General features: G+C 49.6%; 1 protein-coding gene across 1 annotated transcript in view; it reads right to left on the reverse strand.

Annotated features, from left to right (window-relative positions):
• The window catches only part of GALNT5 (polypeptide N-acetylgalactosaminyltransferase 5), a 94,423-nt gene extending 84,801 nt beyond the window's left edge, over positions 1-9,622 (reverse strand). The window contains exon 1 of the mRNA XM_010563075.1: positions 9,553-9,622. Coding sequence (XP_010561377.1) covers positions 9,553-9,622 — 70 coding nt within the window. The remainder of the gene's footprint in view (positions 1-9,552) is intronic.
• Between the last annotated feature and the right edge of the window lie 7,273 nt (positions 9,623-16,895).

Genomic DNA, 16,895 nt, shown 5'->3' on the forward strand with positions numbered 1-16,895 from the left:
GGGGGGGGGCGGGGGGCACCCGGGGCCTCTCTCGGTTCCCACGTCGCTGTATTTGACCGGGCGTGAAAGGTTTAAGGCGAACGTAGCAGCCCAGGGACATCAATAAAAGCCACGGGGGAAGCTGTGTCTGCTGTAGGTGGTTCCGGGAAAGCCTTATTTAACATCGGCTTAGCTTACCGTGAGCTCTGCTTTTCATTTCTCGAGTCAAAGCTCTTACACCAGCCATCTCATTTCTGCTGCCTCTCCAACATCTGTCAGTAGCTGTACCTGAGAAAGTCTGTTATTAAAAGAATAATAACTGTATTGCAGGTTTCTGAATCCGAGATTGTATTTTCTTTCTCAAATATTCATTAAAAATATAGATTGCATTTTATTGAAAGTGGCCTTTAATGAATAGTATTCTTGTTTGCGTACAAGAAGTAGCTTCCAGTGCAATTCACTGACAGTAATTGTGGTCTGAATTGAGACTGCACAATAACTGAGTGCAGCTAATGGCTATCCTGTGGATTGAGTGCTCCACTTTTGTCATTATCAGGCTACTTTTTAAAATGCAGAAATTAGTTAGGCCAGCAAAGAGTTAATTACGTTCCTGTGACAGGAAACCCTCAAAGCACGTTAATTGTGAAGAATTCTTTGTCTTTAATGCAAAGCAGAAATTCGAAAGACCTTGGCAGATGATATCATAGAAGTGGTTACTCAGAGCATCGTTTAAGAGAAAGAAAAAAAAGAAGCAATGAGTAGATGAGGAAACCCTCCTAGTAAGTAAACTCCTATCACTACGGCGAGCTAGAATAATTTTGGAGGCATATACTCATTTCTCTGTTGCCGAAGGAAAAAATAGGCACCTAGATACAGGCTTTTTGACTCTGCTCATTTTCCAGCCTCACTTTTTCCTGGCATTTTTCACAGTTTCTAGCTCTCACGCCTTGGCAAAGGCACGTAGAAAAAAAAAAACCAACAAAAAAAACCAAACCAAAAAAAACCCCAACAAACTTCCAAACTTCCAGAATAAGATGCTGCGGCTGCACTTGCGGTGAGACGCAGAGCGGTGCAGAAGGTTGAACGTGCCGGCTGCCGATCTCCAGCCTGAATAAGTGCCCGCCCTTGGGCTGAGCTCTCGGCGAGGGTGCCACGCACCCACCTTTGCGCCTTTTGAGCAGGTGGCAGCCCCCGGCGCCCGCCGGTGGCTCCGGCCCCGGAGGATGCTGACGGTGCGGGAGCAGCATCGCCTCAGTGCTGGCAGCCACCAGCAGCCTGGCAGGGACTCGGCTGCCTTTCAGCCCTCTGGTGTCTGACGCCAGGTGTCTCGAGGGGCATAGGGCACATGGAAGGGCCACATCGCCTTGCTGGGGAAGGGAATCCAGGAGAAAAACCCCAAAGAAGCTGTCTGAATTGGCTTCACACCAAGAGCAAATCAAGCCATCGTGTCCTGCGTGTTGGCATTGCCACAAGACCTGCGAGTAATTGTTGATTACTGGGCTGAGGAGGAGCAAAAATTATCAGCACAATCAGAGACGGTGTAATTAACTGCAGTATGGAAAAAATAAATTAAATAACACCTCTCTAATCATCAAACGCCACGCTGAGTTGGATGGGTTAATACGGCAGGTCATGTAGGTCCCTGCATGGGGAGTGCCGGCTGCTGCCGTGGCGCGGCTGGTGGCGGGGTGTCCGGCAGCCCATCGCTCAGCGCCGGCACGGGGTCCGGCAGCGCTGGGACGTCAGGGCAGAGGGTGGTGACACCCTCCGCTGCCGTCATGGGGAGAGGGGGCTGCTGGCTTGGGCGGCCGGTCAGCCTGGGTTTCGGGGCGCTGGGAGGAGAGCTGGGCGAGTCGCTTGCCTGCTGCAATCGCTCTTCTGTAGCTGTTTGCCAGCTAGGCTGGGCCGTTGGCTGAGAACAAAAAGGCTGTATCACAGGCTCTCCTTCTTTTTTAAATATGCTGCTAATGCATTTATTGGTGGAACTGGGCCATGGAAGACCATGGTTGCGGGACCCTTCAAAACCTGGTAGTTAAATTGCAGGGGCCCTTGTTACACAAACTTCAGGTGGTGATGGCGAGGATCTAGTCGTGGACGAGACGCTTTCATTAATGAAGCGGCGAGCTGCAGCAGCACCCAGAAATTCAGTCCTGCCTATTTCAAAATTAAACAAGCTCAAATACACAAAAAGCCCCAACCAGTCCTACAAAATAATTCAGCCCTAAAGGCAGCTTGAAAAAAAATGGAGGAATAGACAACAAAAACATATCAGGTAGCTTCCATTAAAAAAAAGAGAACTGGATGTCCAGAGGTGGAGTTGCTGTGCGTTTGTGGGACGTGGTGAGAAGCCATCGAGGCTGATGGGAACGTGGGGCCCAGGGGAGGCAGAGGAGGGAGGAGCGGGATCGGCACGCGGAGCCCGAGCCCCCGCGACCCCCGTCCCACCGGAGCGCCGCGCCGAGGCAGAGCATCGGGCAGGGCGGACCCCGGCGGTGTCCGGGCTGCAGGGCACAGGGACAGGGCAGTTCTCTCCAACAAATACCATTGCCTCAGCGGCGGCAGGAATACAGAGGACTTTCCCCCTTTTACTCACCGCTTCCTTGGCTTCAACCCTATAGTGTGGATGTCAATAGAGCCCTGACCCTTGCAGGTTAAGAAAGTACCAGGGATTGGGGGTGAATCCTTAACTGGCTGAAAACCGAGTCAGCTGTGATCAATCTAGTGTGTTCTTCATTGTCAATAGCATTTAAGGGAAGATAAGGGGGCTGAAAAGTTGGATAAGAGTGTAAGACAATATTAGATTGTTACTTTCAATTGTGGGTTAGTGGAACTTTTATTTTCATTAAAACAGCTAGTAGCCAGTTTCCACTCAACGTTATTTTTTCTCAGTTGTTGCACAGTTTCTCCCAGCTTATTTGCTAATCTAGCATAACAGTTTAACTAAGTCAGAATCAGCTAAATAATGTATCTTGCCAAATAGCCTAGGTTTTTCCCATTGCAAATTACAAATAAACCTCCTCCCATTCAAAGCAGGGAAGTTGACAATAATCACACTTATAAATACAAACTCTGTAGAAAGGGACAGATTGGGAACTGCTATACTTGGGGTTTATAGGGAAGAAAATAGGTTTAAGTGAAAATTTTTTTACATAAATGTTTTCTATTTGGATTTAACAAATCGATTTTAATGCAAAGTATTAGTATTGGAAGCCAATATCGTTGAGTTAATGGTATGTACATTTCTAACAGGATAAGCTTCCCTAAAAGAAAGATATGCTCCTTAAGAGTCAGGCAAGCCTCTGGATGCTGCCAGGAGCTGGCCAAGATGTGACTCTGCCACTCCCATCTCCCTGCCCTAACCCATCTTTGCAGGCAGCAGCGGCACCAGGGTGTTATTAGCTTACGCCGACAACCGGTTTTGTCTCTGGGCTTTCATCAGGATGGGAAGCACAGGAAATTTCGACTGTCACTCCTGTTCTCTATCAGAAGATAAAACACTGTTCCAGAGGAGGATACCAATCATCTTAACGTGTCAGCTTTTGGGCTTCTTTGAAGGTAAATTTATGCACTACCAATTGATCTCTGATGTTATTGAACTTGACAGTGAGTCAAAGAGATGTTGTGAAAGTTCAGTGTGGATGGTTCCTGTATGTTAAAATACACCGACATACATAAACACACGAGAATTTGATAAGACCTGTGGCTATCATTTACTCAAGGCCAATTCCTCAGCTACTGAGACAAAGCTGGAAGTGGCATTGCAGGAGCTAGACTGGGAGCTCTAGCTTTGCTAACATCCAGCCTTTTTCAACAAAGCAATGATTTGCATAATTAATTTTAAATGTTTAAGCCCCATTCAGGTAGAAACCCAAAATTCAGCTCAGCTTCATAGAAGGCATCCTAGAGCCTTTTGCAGCATCACTCATCACGCGAATGTTGCTGGTGTTGTCTGATGCCCCTGGACAGTTTTCAAGCAGAACTGCGCTAAGCTGTGGTTCCCGCTGGAAACCATGCAGAATCTGTCGTTAGGAGTTTGTGATGGCTAACAAGCTGTGGAAAATTACTGCAATTTTCAGAGTGAATTAGAAGCACAACACGAGCATTTGGTGCAGATCTAAAGCAGCTCGTCCTTCATCTCTGGGCAGAGACTCCTCGGACTGGGTGTGCAGCGGCCACCCAAAGCAGCTGTCCAAAACTTCGGGTGAAGCTGCTGGAGGCAGGAGATGAGTGGGCAGAAACTGTTCGATTTCCATGGTGTATAAGCTGACAATAAGAAGAAACAGTTGGCCCAAGACTAACCAGTCATGGGTGACCCGCCAGCACAAGAAAAATGGGCACCATCCTCTGTGTGAGGTGCTTCCCTGTGTGGGATCTGTGGTGTTTAGGAGTCCAAATAATTCAGGAAGAAACTCTCCAAAGGTTATGGAAATGTACACTTTACACCAGCTAAAACCTTAGCTCTCCCCACTTACAGAGCTGAAGGGGGATAAATGGTTTGAAGATGTTATCTGAGTTCATCTCTAACCATCTCTCTTCACTAGAGGAGCCTCCAGTGGTCCGTTTTATCTACATCAGATGCTGCTCTGTCTGGTGAATGAAAGGGAGGGAGGTCTCATCACAAATTACACTAGTAATTCTTTTCCAGAACTAATTAACTTAAAAGGTACTGTACTGATTGCAGAAAAGGTGTTAACAGAAGCTTAAGAAGTTGAAAAACAAAATTAAACTGCATTTGAGAAAGGCTCTCTCTTTAATCTCAAGTTTGTGGTGTATGAAATACTCTAAATGGAGCGTATTGAAACAAATGATGAATTTCATTTTTTTATGTTTGAAAAGCCACTGTATCTGGGAGAGGAATGAGAAGTGATATCAACAGTTTTCATTTCCACTTGCCACTTTGTTCTTTAATGAGAACATCAGACATAAGTTGCACACCTCCAGGGCCACACTTGGTGTAAATTGGCCCTCCCCACCATCCCGGGGGTCTGAGTTGTTGGAGCCCTCAGCGAGGCTGCCACAGCCCCGTGGGGCCGGAGCCCAGGTCTCGCCATGGGTGACCCTCTCCATTTCCGAAGGGAGAGGCAAAGGGACGGAGACAAAGTCCGTCCCCAAGAGCCGTGCCGATCCCCCCTCACTTGGATGCGGCGCAGCACTGCACTCGGGGGTGCCAACCGCTATGTGCCATTTTTTATACTTGGTTCATATATTGTGCCATTTTTTATACTTTGTTCGTATATTGGAAGCACTAAATTGACAGATATTTTTATCCTCTAGAAGATCAATGTCTTTAAACCATCCTCTTCTGTAACGACACACTGGACCAGAGTCAGCTTGCAGCTCTAGGTCACCAGAAATGATTTGAAAATTGTTAGTTTGTTAATTCCACTACAAACGATAGCGTTCAGCTGGCAAAGAGCCTCTCCAAAGTCAGAGGTGAGGTTGCTCTGTGTGCATGCGCTGGGGAAGGGGTTTTCATGCAGCTGGATGCTGCAGCCCCCGAACCCCGCGCGTCTGCTGGGCAGGGGCAAGCGCCGCGGTGCGGGGGGGCTGCAGGCGGGCAGGGGTCCCGGGGGTGACACGGGGCTGTGATGCTGGGTGGCCCCGCAGGCAGGAGCTCTGCCCTCCCTCTGCCAGCCCGCCGAGACCAGCTTCGCCCACCTCTAGCCAGGGGAATGTGGGTGTTTAATGTTTGCCATGGATCTCCCTTCCCAGCTAACAGCTTGGTATTTTGAAAAAAAAGGTGCCAGTCTTTGAATATTATTTTCACATAAATTCCTTACAAATCATAAAATGAAACTTTTAAACCTGATTCCTTTAAATATGGTAGCACCCTATATTTCAAGCCGTCTTGGATGTTGCCAGTAATATTTCTCTCTTTCATCCTATTTTCCTGCACTGTCCCCGTTCTCCTTTTCCATCCATCCTGCTTTACCCTCTGACTGCAGTAATGTCTCTAAAGCTTTGCATTTACACCCACATAGGTCCAACGTCGCTCTGATTTACACCCAGGGTGGGAAGAAAACCAGGCCCTGTGAGCCAAGCGCCGGCACTTTCTGCCGGGAAGCGCCGGCAGCCCTGGGTGTGCTCCGGGCAGTTGGTGGTTTGGGATGGACAGGAGAAGCCGGGCAGGGTCTCCCCGGCTTGGGGGTCGTGCAGGGGGGCTGACCCCAGCTTTCTCCCCTGCGTCAGCCACAGCTTCTCATGAGCTTTCCCGACGGAGGAGGAAGATGCATTATATTTTAATATCTAGAGACTAAAATTAGTTTATATTTTAGCAAGTTAGCACTTCTTAGCAGTTGATTTACTCTCGAAGCTGCAAAATCCGTGAGCTCGCAATTAATCACGCGCTGCCCACTTTCTTTCAGAACCGTGCGGTTGAGCTGTCTGGATCATAATAGGGGCAAACTGCAATTTGTGCAGCCAGAAATTACAGCCTGTGTTCAGCTCTGTCATAACGTAGTTCCTCATCTGCTCATTGTTCTTAATGCGAAAAAAGAGTGTATTTTCTCATTTATTTATGGAAATAAATTTATTATGGATTTATTTAGGGAAACCGCGAACGGGTTGTCTGCTCAGAAGCAAAGGGCTTGCCAAGCCATCTGTGGGACAAAGGGGTTTAGGACATGAACGCGGTGGGAGGAGCGGAGCGGTGGACCATCCCTTGCCCCTGGCCCCAGACGGTGCTGCTACCGTTTGTCCCTGTGCACATCTGGGCAAGGCCTGTGTGAAGTTCTTGTATGAAGCCGGGACAAGTTCCTAATGAGACATTAATAGGTGGCAAAGAAGGCTGTGCATAAACACGAGTTTGTTCAAACATCGTGGACCATATACTTATGAGGGACTGTTTACTAATAAATCAAAAGTAAATTATTGTTTTCTGCTGACATTAAGTAACCTCTGCCAAAAAATTAACCTGTAAACTGTTTGACATCATGGAGTAATATATCAAAATGCTGCCAGCATACTGATCCCTCACTATGCTGCTGCAACAAATCAATTAGGCTACCAATTCTGTTCATTAGAATTCATTTAAATCTCAATTAAAAAGTTAATTAAAAGTAAGAGTGAGAAGGAAATCATGTCTAACATTCTTATTAAACTCAAATCACCAAATTAATTTTAAATCCAAATCAACAATTTAGAAGTGGAGATATAAGGAAAAAGGAAAAAACCCAGTACAGTCTGGTCTCCTGTGGGAAGAGGGAAGGAGGTTGCGCTTTAGTACCCCCAAAGAGCACGATTTTCTGGACCATAACGCTGATCAGAGCCTTGTGCCTTGCAGTTCCATCCTATTTTATTTTAAAATACAGTATGTCTGATTTCTCAGAGAAATTTGTCTTTGTCAAACTGAGCCTTCAGCAACCCTGTGAGTTCAAACAAATCCTGCTCCCACTCTTTTCTTGTTAACTCGCTCCAAACTTCATAGGTTGTTTTTTCCTTCCCTCCTGTGTTACAGAAGACTTTTTTCTGAAAAAAAGGAAGCGGGCCACCTTCTTTGGGACTAAATTCCCACCGCGCTGCTCACAACCCCTCTGTCCCAGGGGGACAGTGGGGGCTCTGCCCGGGGAAGGAGGGGGCTTTCCCCCAGCCCTGCACACCAGGCATCTCCCCCTCTCCTCTGGCGTTGGGGGCAGAGGGACACGGGTCCAAAACGCATCTCGCTCTAACCGAGGTGTGATGATGACCTGCGACTTCTAAGAGATTGTTTTTAATTAGGACACAGAGCTTTCCTTCCCGGCTGGAAGCAACGTAGTGATTTCTTTTGTTTTCTTAAGGTCCAAAAATAGAGCCCCTTTGGTTGTGAGCATCCTCCTGACAAGCTACAAAAGCCTCAGACTAATTTCATATGCAGTTCTTGGCACCGAGGTCTGGGTGGAGGTGGGCAGGGTCCACCCAGCCTTTCAGTCTCATTAATCATTTGGCTTTCCCTGGCTGCTTGCAGCATCTTCTGGAGGAACCCTTCTCTTTATTCATTCAGACAACCCTTTGGATTAAACAGAGCCAGCTAAATGTCAAACCAAATCTGAGTCTTGATGCAGATAATCATTTCAATAATATTTCTCCATTTGTGCCCAAACACCAAGGGAATAAAGCTTTTCTGCTGTCAGGTAGTGTAAGACTGCAGTTGGTGTAAATGCTTGACATTGAGCCAGATGGCTTAGCCGTGCCGCAAACATATGTTCAACAAGCAGGCTTGCACACATTGGAATTTTATTATTTTGAACTGGTGAGGCATGCATATTTATTTACTTGACCCCCCTTTGGTGTCACTTTGGTATTAAAACAATCAGTTATAGAGCGTCTCCGAGCAGCGGGGCAGCCCAGGTTTATCAACTCCTTGTCAGGCTCCCATCAGCGCCCAGCGCTGGCCGGACTCGCGCCTCTGGAGGGGGGGAAGGTTCCCGGACCACTCCATGGCATGGAGGAGTTCCCCTTCCCCAGACAAGCGTTTACTCTGCAATTATACCAATAATTTTCCCACTTTTTAAAAGCTGGGATCTCTCGACAGGTGATATATTATGCTCTGTCAAGTGCATCCCAAACATCTTGCTGAGATCACCAAATTAGAAAAAATATCAGTGCAAAGGGGAAAAAAATGAACAAGATAAAAAATTAAAATCTTTGGATGGGAGCAGCGGCAGTCAAACACAGAGCTGAGCAAAAGCAGGTCAGGCTGATATTAAATAGCTGGACATAAATCTAAGTAATTTCACAAAACAGCACCAGAATGACCTGGGACCCGCTCCAGAACTCATTAAAAGCTGTAGGAAGCTCTCTCCTGCCTTACATGTGCTCTGGATTGGGCTTGTGTTATATTTTTGGGTCCCAATCCTGGAGCTACGCAGAGCAGTACAGTGCTTTACGACCAAGGCTGCTCTAATGCAATGGCAGGTGCGTTTATTCCTTTTGTAGAGAAGTACTAGTATGCAAATAGTGTAGCCTCAAATAGTTGTAAAACCCATATACGAACTCAAAATATTTTAAGATCTTGCCTTCGTGTCGTTAGCTGTATTGCAGCCTGGGTGGGCTCATTTAGCTCTTGCCTCTGCTCGTTCCCGTCCCCATCGGGATGCCTCCCCTCGCCCCTGTGAGCGGGTGATGGGTTTGCTGACCTGCGTGCAGCGGTTAACGTCATTAATGACCCTCATTGTGGTCCTCGCGGTGGGTTGGGAGGGCTCAGGGATGCTTGGCAAAGGCTGAGCAAACCCTCGCTGAAGGTAGTGAGTACCTTCCCGCTGATCCGAGGGGCTCTGGAGCCCACCTTGCCGGAGATGAGGCCCATAAGTAGTGGTGCTTGGTTTGCCTCTGACAGGCTGGATTTAAAAATGCAGCGTGTCATTGATATTTGAGACCATTTTTGTACCATAAATGCTAAGCCACTGTTAAAATAATTCTAGTCCACGTGAGAATGCAAACAATCCACCTATCGCAATGAGCGGCAGGCACGGTCAGCAAAGCCCCAGCCGGGGCTGCAGATGGACGCCCTCGCACAGCAGTGATCCCAAAACGCATGAGCAGATAATTAGTCCTTGGGAATACGTCACGATTCCCACGGAAAGCTGCAAAACTTGCCAACAGAGTCGTCAGGCGGGTGTCCGGGGCAGGGTTTGCCGGCCGTACGGGCGATGGGCTGCACCGGCATCCTCGCCTCCGTGCCCGAGCGGAGCGGGCAGCGTGGGCTGCCCTCACCCTGCCTGCCCTGCCAGCGCTGCCGCATTCCCACCGGGACCCTCCCCACCCAGGGGAGATTTTCCATCCACGCTGCTGACGCGTCCGGCGCGGTGATGGCTCCTGCCCGGGTGCCATCTTCAGCTCTAGAGAGGTAGACATAAAATAATTTAAACCAGTAGCCTGTCCTTGCCGTTGGGCGCTCAGTGAAAAATCGGAGAAAAAAAACTTGCCGTGACTGCAATCGGGGCAGGTCAAGTGCGAGAGCAGATGTGATAACGGGTGCAGCCCGTGCTCTTTCAGGAGTGCCATCGCCGCCGCCGTGCTCCGGCTTTCCGCAGCCGTGCTCATTGTTGTCTGGGGCTGGGTTTGTGTTATTTCAGCTTCAGGGGGCAAGGACCGCCAATTATTTTTGTCCGTAAAGTGCCATGCACATCTGGGATGCTCTTTAAATAGTGCTAATAATAATGTTGTAGCTCCTGACAAAGCTTTTGCCCGTTCCACAGTCCTCGAGCGTGCTGCAGCAAATTGCTAAGCAACACCGATTTCCCCACTTGTTTGCAATTGTGTGGTGCATTACCGGGGCTCCCGGCGGCCTCTCGCCCCGAGGGGCAGCCCGCTGCTCGCCGCTGCGCTGCGCCCGAGGCTGGGATTGTGCCGAACACGCTCGGCCGAAGCACGCACGGACCCCGGTGCCCTGGGATCCAGTGGCTGCTGCTCCAGGCGCTGCAAAACACCGGGCGGTCAGGTAATAGTGACCGGGGGCCCGAACACCCAAACTGAGAGCTGGGTGCCAGCCTCGTGGTGTTCACTCAAGAGCAACGATGTTTTTAAAGCAGTGGTCTTTGTGTTTCTGCTCCATGCCTTCAGGGTTCGTGCTTTCCTCTTTTTCACTGTACAACTAGTTCATTTATTTATTTACTTTCAGGAAGGATGGAGAAGGATGCCGTGGCTCTTGCGGTAAAACCACAAAGTCTGGCCATGCCCCCGCACCCACCGTGGCACGCACCGGCTTCGCCGCGCCTCGGGCACCGCGGTGATGTATTGCCTGCGCCCGCAGGAACGAATGGTGTGATCCTGAATTACGCTGGCTGGATTATGGATTTGTTGCATATGAAATAGGATTACCCTTAATATGAGATAAAATTCTTTTCTTCCCAATTTCTAAATCTTTGGAGGGACTAAAGGGCACATACAAATGGGCACGGTGACTAAATGAGATATGCCACGCCGCGATAGCGGAGACAGATGTGTCATGTTTAGATGCGGTTGTGTTTCCAGAAGTACTCATTTCGAGCTAATCAGCACTGCTAAACAGTCATTTTGATTTATATCTGTTGATAAATCATTCTTCCTTAGCAATATCCGGCTGGGATCGAGTCGGGAGGAGTCGGTGCCTCCTCGAAGCGCAGGGCAAGCCGGGAGGACGCTCTGGCAGCCAGCTCCGGGGGACTTCGGCAGGCGCCCCGGCAAATCGCCAGGGCTACGTTCAACAGCAACAACAAGAAGCTTCACCGGCGTTTTGGCGTTGCTGCTATTACCGGAGTTTTGGGTTGGTTTGTTTACCTTGCAGTCGGTGCTCTCTGGGTGCGAAGCCGTAAGGTTCGGGGCAGCCCGAAACTCCCGGCGGCTGAGCCGGTGCGCAGGCACTGCCAGCTGCAGCCGGGCACCGCGCATCCCTGCTGGGCAGAGGTGCCGGGCGCGGATCCCGGGGCATCGCACCCACCGGCCGTCCCAAGCTGTGGGTCCCGCGCCTGAGCTGCCGGCGGGGCGGGCGGCCGCCGTCCCTCCATTTACCTCGGGAGCGACTACATAAAAAGCAGAAGAAAATTGGTAGAGGGAGAGATTGCTCATGAATTTTCCTATTTGTTTTGCTGGGTTTTGAATTACTTTCCTCCACTGAACAAACCCACCCATCCGCATTTGCATAGTGTGAGCCGATGACGGGAATATTTAAAATAAAAGGCCCGAGCAGCCCTGCTATAGTACCAGGGATTCTATTGAATGTGTGAGAACAAAGTGTTGCTTCTTGTCCATGTATCTTCAAGTGAACCGTTTCCAGATCCATTTAAACCTAACAGCTATTTGACCAAGAATTTGTGTTGCATTAAATCCTAAATATATTTATTTTCCATTTCCCTGAATTCCCATCCTTTCAGCGGAAAGCTAGTGGGTGTTTGTCTTTCATATTTATACACTGTCATTACAAAGTATCAGAGCATAACTTTGGAAAAATAGCTCTGCCACGGAAATCTCGTCTGCAATTACGAATGCAGCTCTTGGAGAGTCTCTTCAAAATCCTCAGATGAGAAGTGCGAGATAGAACTATAGCATTTATTGCCGTGTCTGTAACGGGATGCTGAGCTGGCTGGATGCCATGGTGCTCCATGGGAGCTGGGTGACCGGAGCCAGGAGGAGGGTGATGGGCTCCCTACGGACCCTGAAAGGGCTCGGGCGAACCCCTGCTGGCTGCCGCCCGCCTGGGGTGTGTGCAAGCAGCATGCAAATTTTATGGCAAATTTTCTACGTGAACCTACATGAGGCCGCACGGCTGATGCAGCCGGCGATGGCCTCTCCTCCCGACGGAGAGCCGTGCTCCCGCCGGGCCGGCAGAACGGGAGCAGCCAGGGCACCCGGCCCGTCACCTTTGGGAACAGAGGAGCGGCTGCCCTCCTCGGCGCAATCCTGCTAGAAAACAGAGTAAATCGCGCCTGCCAGTGATTTCCTTCAAAAAAAAAATGAAATGGAACTGGAGTTGACTTAGGATATAGATCTCTATCCTCTCAGTCATTTTTGTGCTATTTTTTCATAAACTTGGCTGCTTCTCGTTTGCCCTCTAATAATTCTCTGAAGGCTCATTTCCCCTGTATAACTCTGTGTAAACACGAAGTTGAGGAAAGGGTATTTAGACTCATCCTTCAGGAATGCTGTTTTTGAGAAAATGCTTGTTTACCTACGTCAGTAATTTTCAAAAATATAATGTGCATTTGAAGATCAAAGATAATCATGTGTGAAAACTCCAGCATTTCGATCAGGTCGAAACTCCTGCAGAATTGCATTTTCACCACCGCTCCATGCAGGCTTGCCTTATATCATGAAAACAATGAAAAGGCAAGTGATCCGCCAGCTCTAACAATAGGAGGATTAATACCGAACACCTCCGATGGCTGATGGCGTGGGTCCTTTATGACATTATTCTTCATGAGTGAGGAGGGACCTGATAATTCATGTTATTAGGTCTTCCCTCACGAGTAAAGATAAATGTCATCAAAGGTAGGAGCCATTATGTATTCTATACAATGCAAGTTACCTCGCTACAATTTTTTCTCAGTGTATTTTCTTATTGTTTTATGTATGCAAGGGACAAAATATTTGTAAAAGCTCATAAAAATTATTTTTTAATGTATTTTTTAAGACTACAAAAGAATAAGTCATCGATGACATGCTCGTCACGCATCACATTCTCCTTTTTCCCCAGTTTGCAGAAATGGACAAGCCTGGGGAGAAAATCACAGCTCTGGTTCCCCGAGTACCAGAAATGCATGAAGTCAGGTGTAACTGGGGAGCCGGTAGCGAGGCAGAAGGTGACACCCCGATCCCCTGGCCAGTGGCCAGGCTGGGCCAGAGCTGTCCCAGCGGGTCCCACTGCACATCCCCACTGCCCCCGGCACCCTCCGAGGAGTTCAGTTCTGCCCAGCACCCAGATTTTGAGTTTTCAAGAAACCCGTCCCAACTGGGTCAATAAAGGCACTGCTGAACTCCGCTGATAATTGTATACAGCACCAGTGGCTATAGGCACGCCATCGGATGAGAATTGGGCTTCCCATTAAAAAAAGTAACAGCAGTGACAAAATCCCTTTTTAAAAATTTCAGTAAAGCAAAGAGATTAAAAACCTGACTGGTAGAGAGTCCAAAACCTGCAGAGCCCAAGAAGATCTCTAAACTGACCCTTTGAAAAAATCTTAGGAAATTTTCCTGAGTGGCTGATTCATACAAGCTGATACCAAATAACCAGACAGCCCTGAGCTGGGCTCGACAGGGCCACTTTAATTTTACCTACGTGAATGTGTGAGTGTTTGTATAAAGTAACTTATTCCATGGCATAACACTGAGGAAGCTGTTGGGGTGTCACGGACATCGGTGATGTTGGGGATTTACAGACAGTTGTGCGGTGCGGGTCCCAGCTGCCTGCCTGGCACGACTGTGAGCCCTTGCGCTCCTGTTGGCACGGCACGGCATGGCACAACCTTTAAGGTAGGACAGCAAAACAGCCAGGAGACCATGTTGTGTTGTTTTAATTTATAAATAGAATGAAAAATGAGGGGACTGTGTTAGCGTTTCCAAGGGCAAGATTGGGGGTGCCCGCGCCGCGGGGCTGTGCTCGCATGGACCTCGTGGCGGGTTCAGGATGCCTTGGCTCTTTGTCTGTAAAATGTTCGCTCTGCATTATTTATCTGCACTGGGTTTTTCTGGGCTCCGGTCTGCTGGCACCACCAGCGTGGCAGTGTGGGAGCCCAGGACCCCCCCAGACTCCGTCTGGCTGCTATCGCCAAGCTGCGGGTGTTTCAGCGAAGCGCTAGTGAAGGCATTTGAAGTGTGAGTGCCACACTCGAGGCGGTGGGGCAGGACACCGAGAGCAGATGGCTGTCCCGGTTGGAGCGCCTGGCTGCACCACTGGTGCTGGTTTATCCTTCTGCGGCTTTCCAGCCTGTGGGAGCCTGGGGCTGCTCCCACACCCTTGTCCCTGGCAGAGCACCGTCGCTGCGGCACCATACCGGGACCCTGTACGCGATGTTTCTATGGGCTCGGAGATGACCTGCAGCATCACGGTGGTGGGACAATTCCTAAATCCTGTGGCTGGAGGTGATTCATCAGGCGAGGCAGGAAAGGATCCGTGCCCACGCCTTCAGCAAACAGGAATATGCACGTACACACAAGGGCAATTACTTTGTGCGAATGTGACAAGAGAAAATTGAATGTAAAGTCTGCTGTAAACAGCCAATAAATCTTGCTTTCTGTGCTCAGTTGAGGAGGAGCCCAGGTGTTTGTAAGTCCCTGTGTAGGTAGCGGGAGCGCAGCTACGCACGTGGTGAAAGGGGACGGAGCGGGGACTGGAGCTCTCTGCACCCCGAGCGCATTCACGTGCATCGCCCACCCCTTGGGTTGCCGGCCTCGGAGCGCCCATCACTCCTGTATCCCTGGGTGCTCAGTCAGAGGAAGAAAACCCTGGAGACGCTCCCAGCACCAGCCCACGGCTCCCTGCCAATGTGAGCGATGCCCAGATGGCTCTGCAGAAACCCGGCTTGCTCCCCAAAGACTCTGTGTGGCGACCGAAGGGGGATGAGGAGGATGCCCACAGGGGCAGCAGTGATGCTCGTGCACTGGTAGGTGCCCACCCTCACGTCAGGGCTGCTGGGTTTCCCCAGGGGCATGCCCTGCAGCCAGGAGAAGATGCGACGTGTGGTCCGCTCCCCCTCCCCTTCTGCCCCAGGCACGGCCCCCGCAGACCATCGCGAGCCCATGGACCATCCCGGTTCTGTTTGCCCCCCCCGGCATTTTTGCCCCAAAGCCCCGGCAGTGCAAGCGCTCCATCCCATGCCAAGCTGCCCTTGTCTCTTGGGGCTGCGGAGGACACCTAGGGACCCCAGAGCCACCTTGGCGCTCACCTTCCCTGTGTCCCACGGCCCCACAACAGGCATCGGGGTGTGGAGAGGGCGATGCCCTCCCAGGAGCTGGGCTCCGGGCATTTGGGGGCCCTGGAGGTGGCATGTCCCCCCCCACTGTCGCACCCCGGGGCACCCGTCCCCAGGCGAGGGTGGGAGCAGGGACGGGGCCGGACAGAGCTGTACCCAGAGCTGGGGAGGAAAGTTTGTAAAGAAAGTACTGAACACAGACTTCCCGGGGTATCAGAAGGAAAATTTATGCATCGCCTTTGAGTTCAACTTCTCCATTAAAGCTTTTTCCCTATAATCTAGGGAGTTCTTATCTTGGTGACTTATGATGTTATGGAGGGGCTCATGCATGGAAAATGTCAATAGAAATAGTAACTCTAGAAGGGAAGGGCCTCCTAATTAGTCCCCATTTAGATTTTATGATGGCTTTGAGATCTGCTCATCCTGACAGTGCGCACTCTGGTTACATATTGTTCTAGCCTGAGGGAACCATAGGAAAATCCAGATTTATTGTACCTATCATACCAGCATATTTCATTTGCCATTATGAGCAGCCATCTCGCAATGATGCAGGAGTATTTATTACAGATTAAATTGTAGGACCTGGATGGTTTAGTGAGGTTCTTGAGGTATCATTTATGTCATTAACTGGCTCATTATCAGATCTGCAAATCTCAATTCCTTTTTTTGTGCCTTCTGTTTAAGAGTGGGGACCTGGGCTGGGGCTCCGGCAGGCTGCGGGTCCCGGGGCGTGCGTGCACGCCTGCATGCGTGTCCGTGCATGCACACGCGTGTGCGTGTACGCGTGTGTCCATGTGCGTGGTGCCGGGGCACGGGGGAAGCGCAGCCCCTGGCTCCTGCCTTAGGGAGAATGGGCGCTGGGAGCCGGGGTCGGGCTGCTCCGGCTCCCCGGGGACCGTTGATGGCAACGCTTAATAACCGGCTACGCACGTGCGTGAAAACAGGACACAAACCTGCCTTGAGCGAGGGTGGCGTTTCACCCCGTCCTCTCCCATATGTTTCTGTACCAATTCCTCTCCATTAAACCGCAACTTAGAAAGGAAAAGCTGAGAAAGGCAGTGGTAGGAGAGGAGGTAATTTAACTCTAATTATTTAACAAGTCTATTCCAGGCGTAAGCTTATTACCAGTGGCGAAAGAATACGTTGGATTTTTTTTTTCTCTCTCTCTCTTTTATGCTTTATCTCTACTTGGAGAATTATTTGAAGAGGTTTAATCCAGCCTTGATTGTTGTTGTTAATGGGAAAGGAGAATAGGTTATTCTTACATGTGCTCAGCTGCTCGACTCTCCAGAAAAGTCACGGAGAGAAAGGAGCTTTCAGACACTGCCTCTGCTCTTCGATTTAGTGATATTATTTGAATTTATTGTTCGATTCGACTCACGTGTCCTTCCTTGTTGGTATTTGCCCTATTTACTCTCCTATATTGCTTTTTCATAAAACCAGGGAATGGCATTTAAGTTGTTGTGTTCTTTGGTATTAAAAGGCACTCCGTACAAGCCCAGGAGCACATCCCGGATTGCGGGGTTCAGGGCACGGACTGCAGCAGAAGGTGCC

This window comes from Haliaeetus leucocephalus, unplaced genomic scaffold, assembly GCF_000737465.1.
Source record: "Haliaeetus leucocephalus isolate CR32 unplaced genomic scaffold, Haliaeetus_leucocephalus-4.0 Scaffold163, whole genome shotgun sequence".
NCBI lineage: Eukaryota > Metazoa > Chordata > Aves > Accipitriformes > Accipitridae > Haliaeetus > Haliaeetus leucocephalus.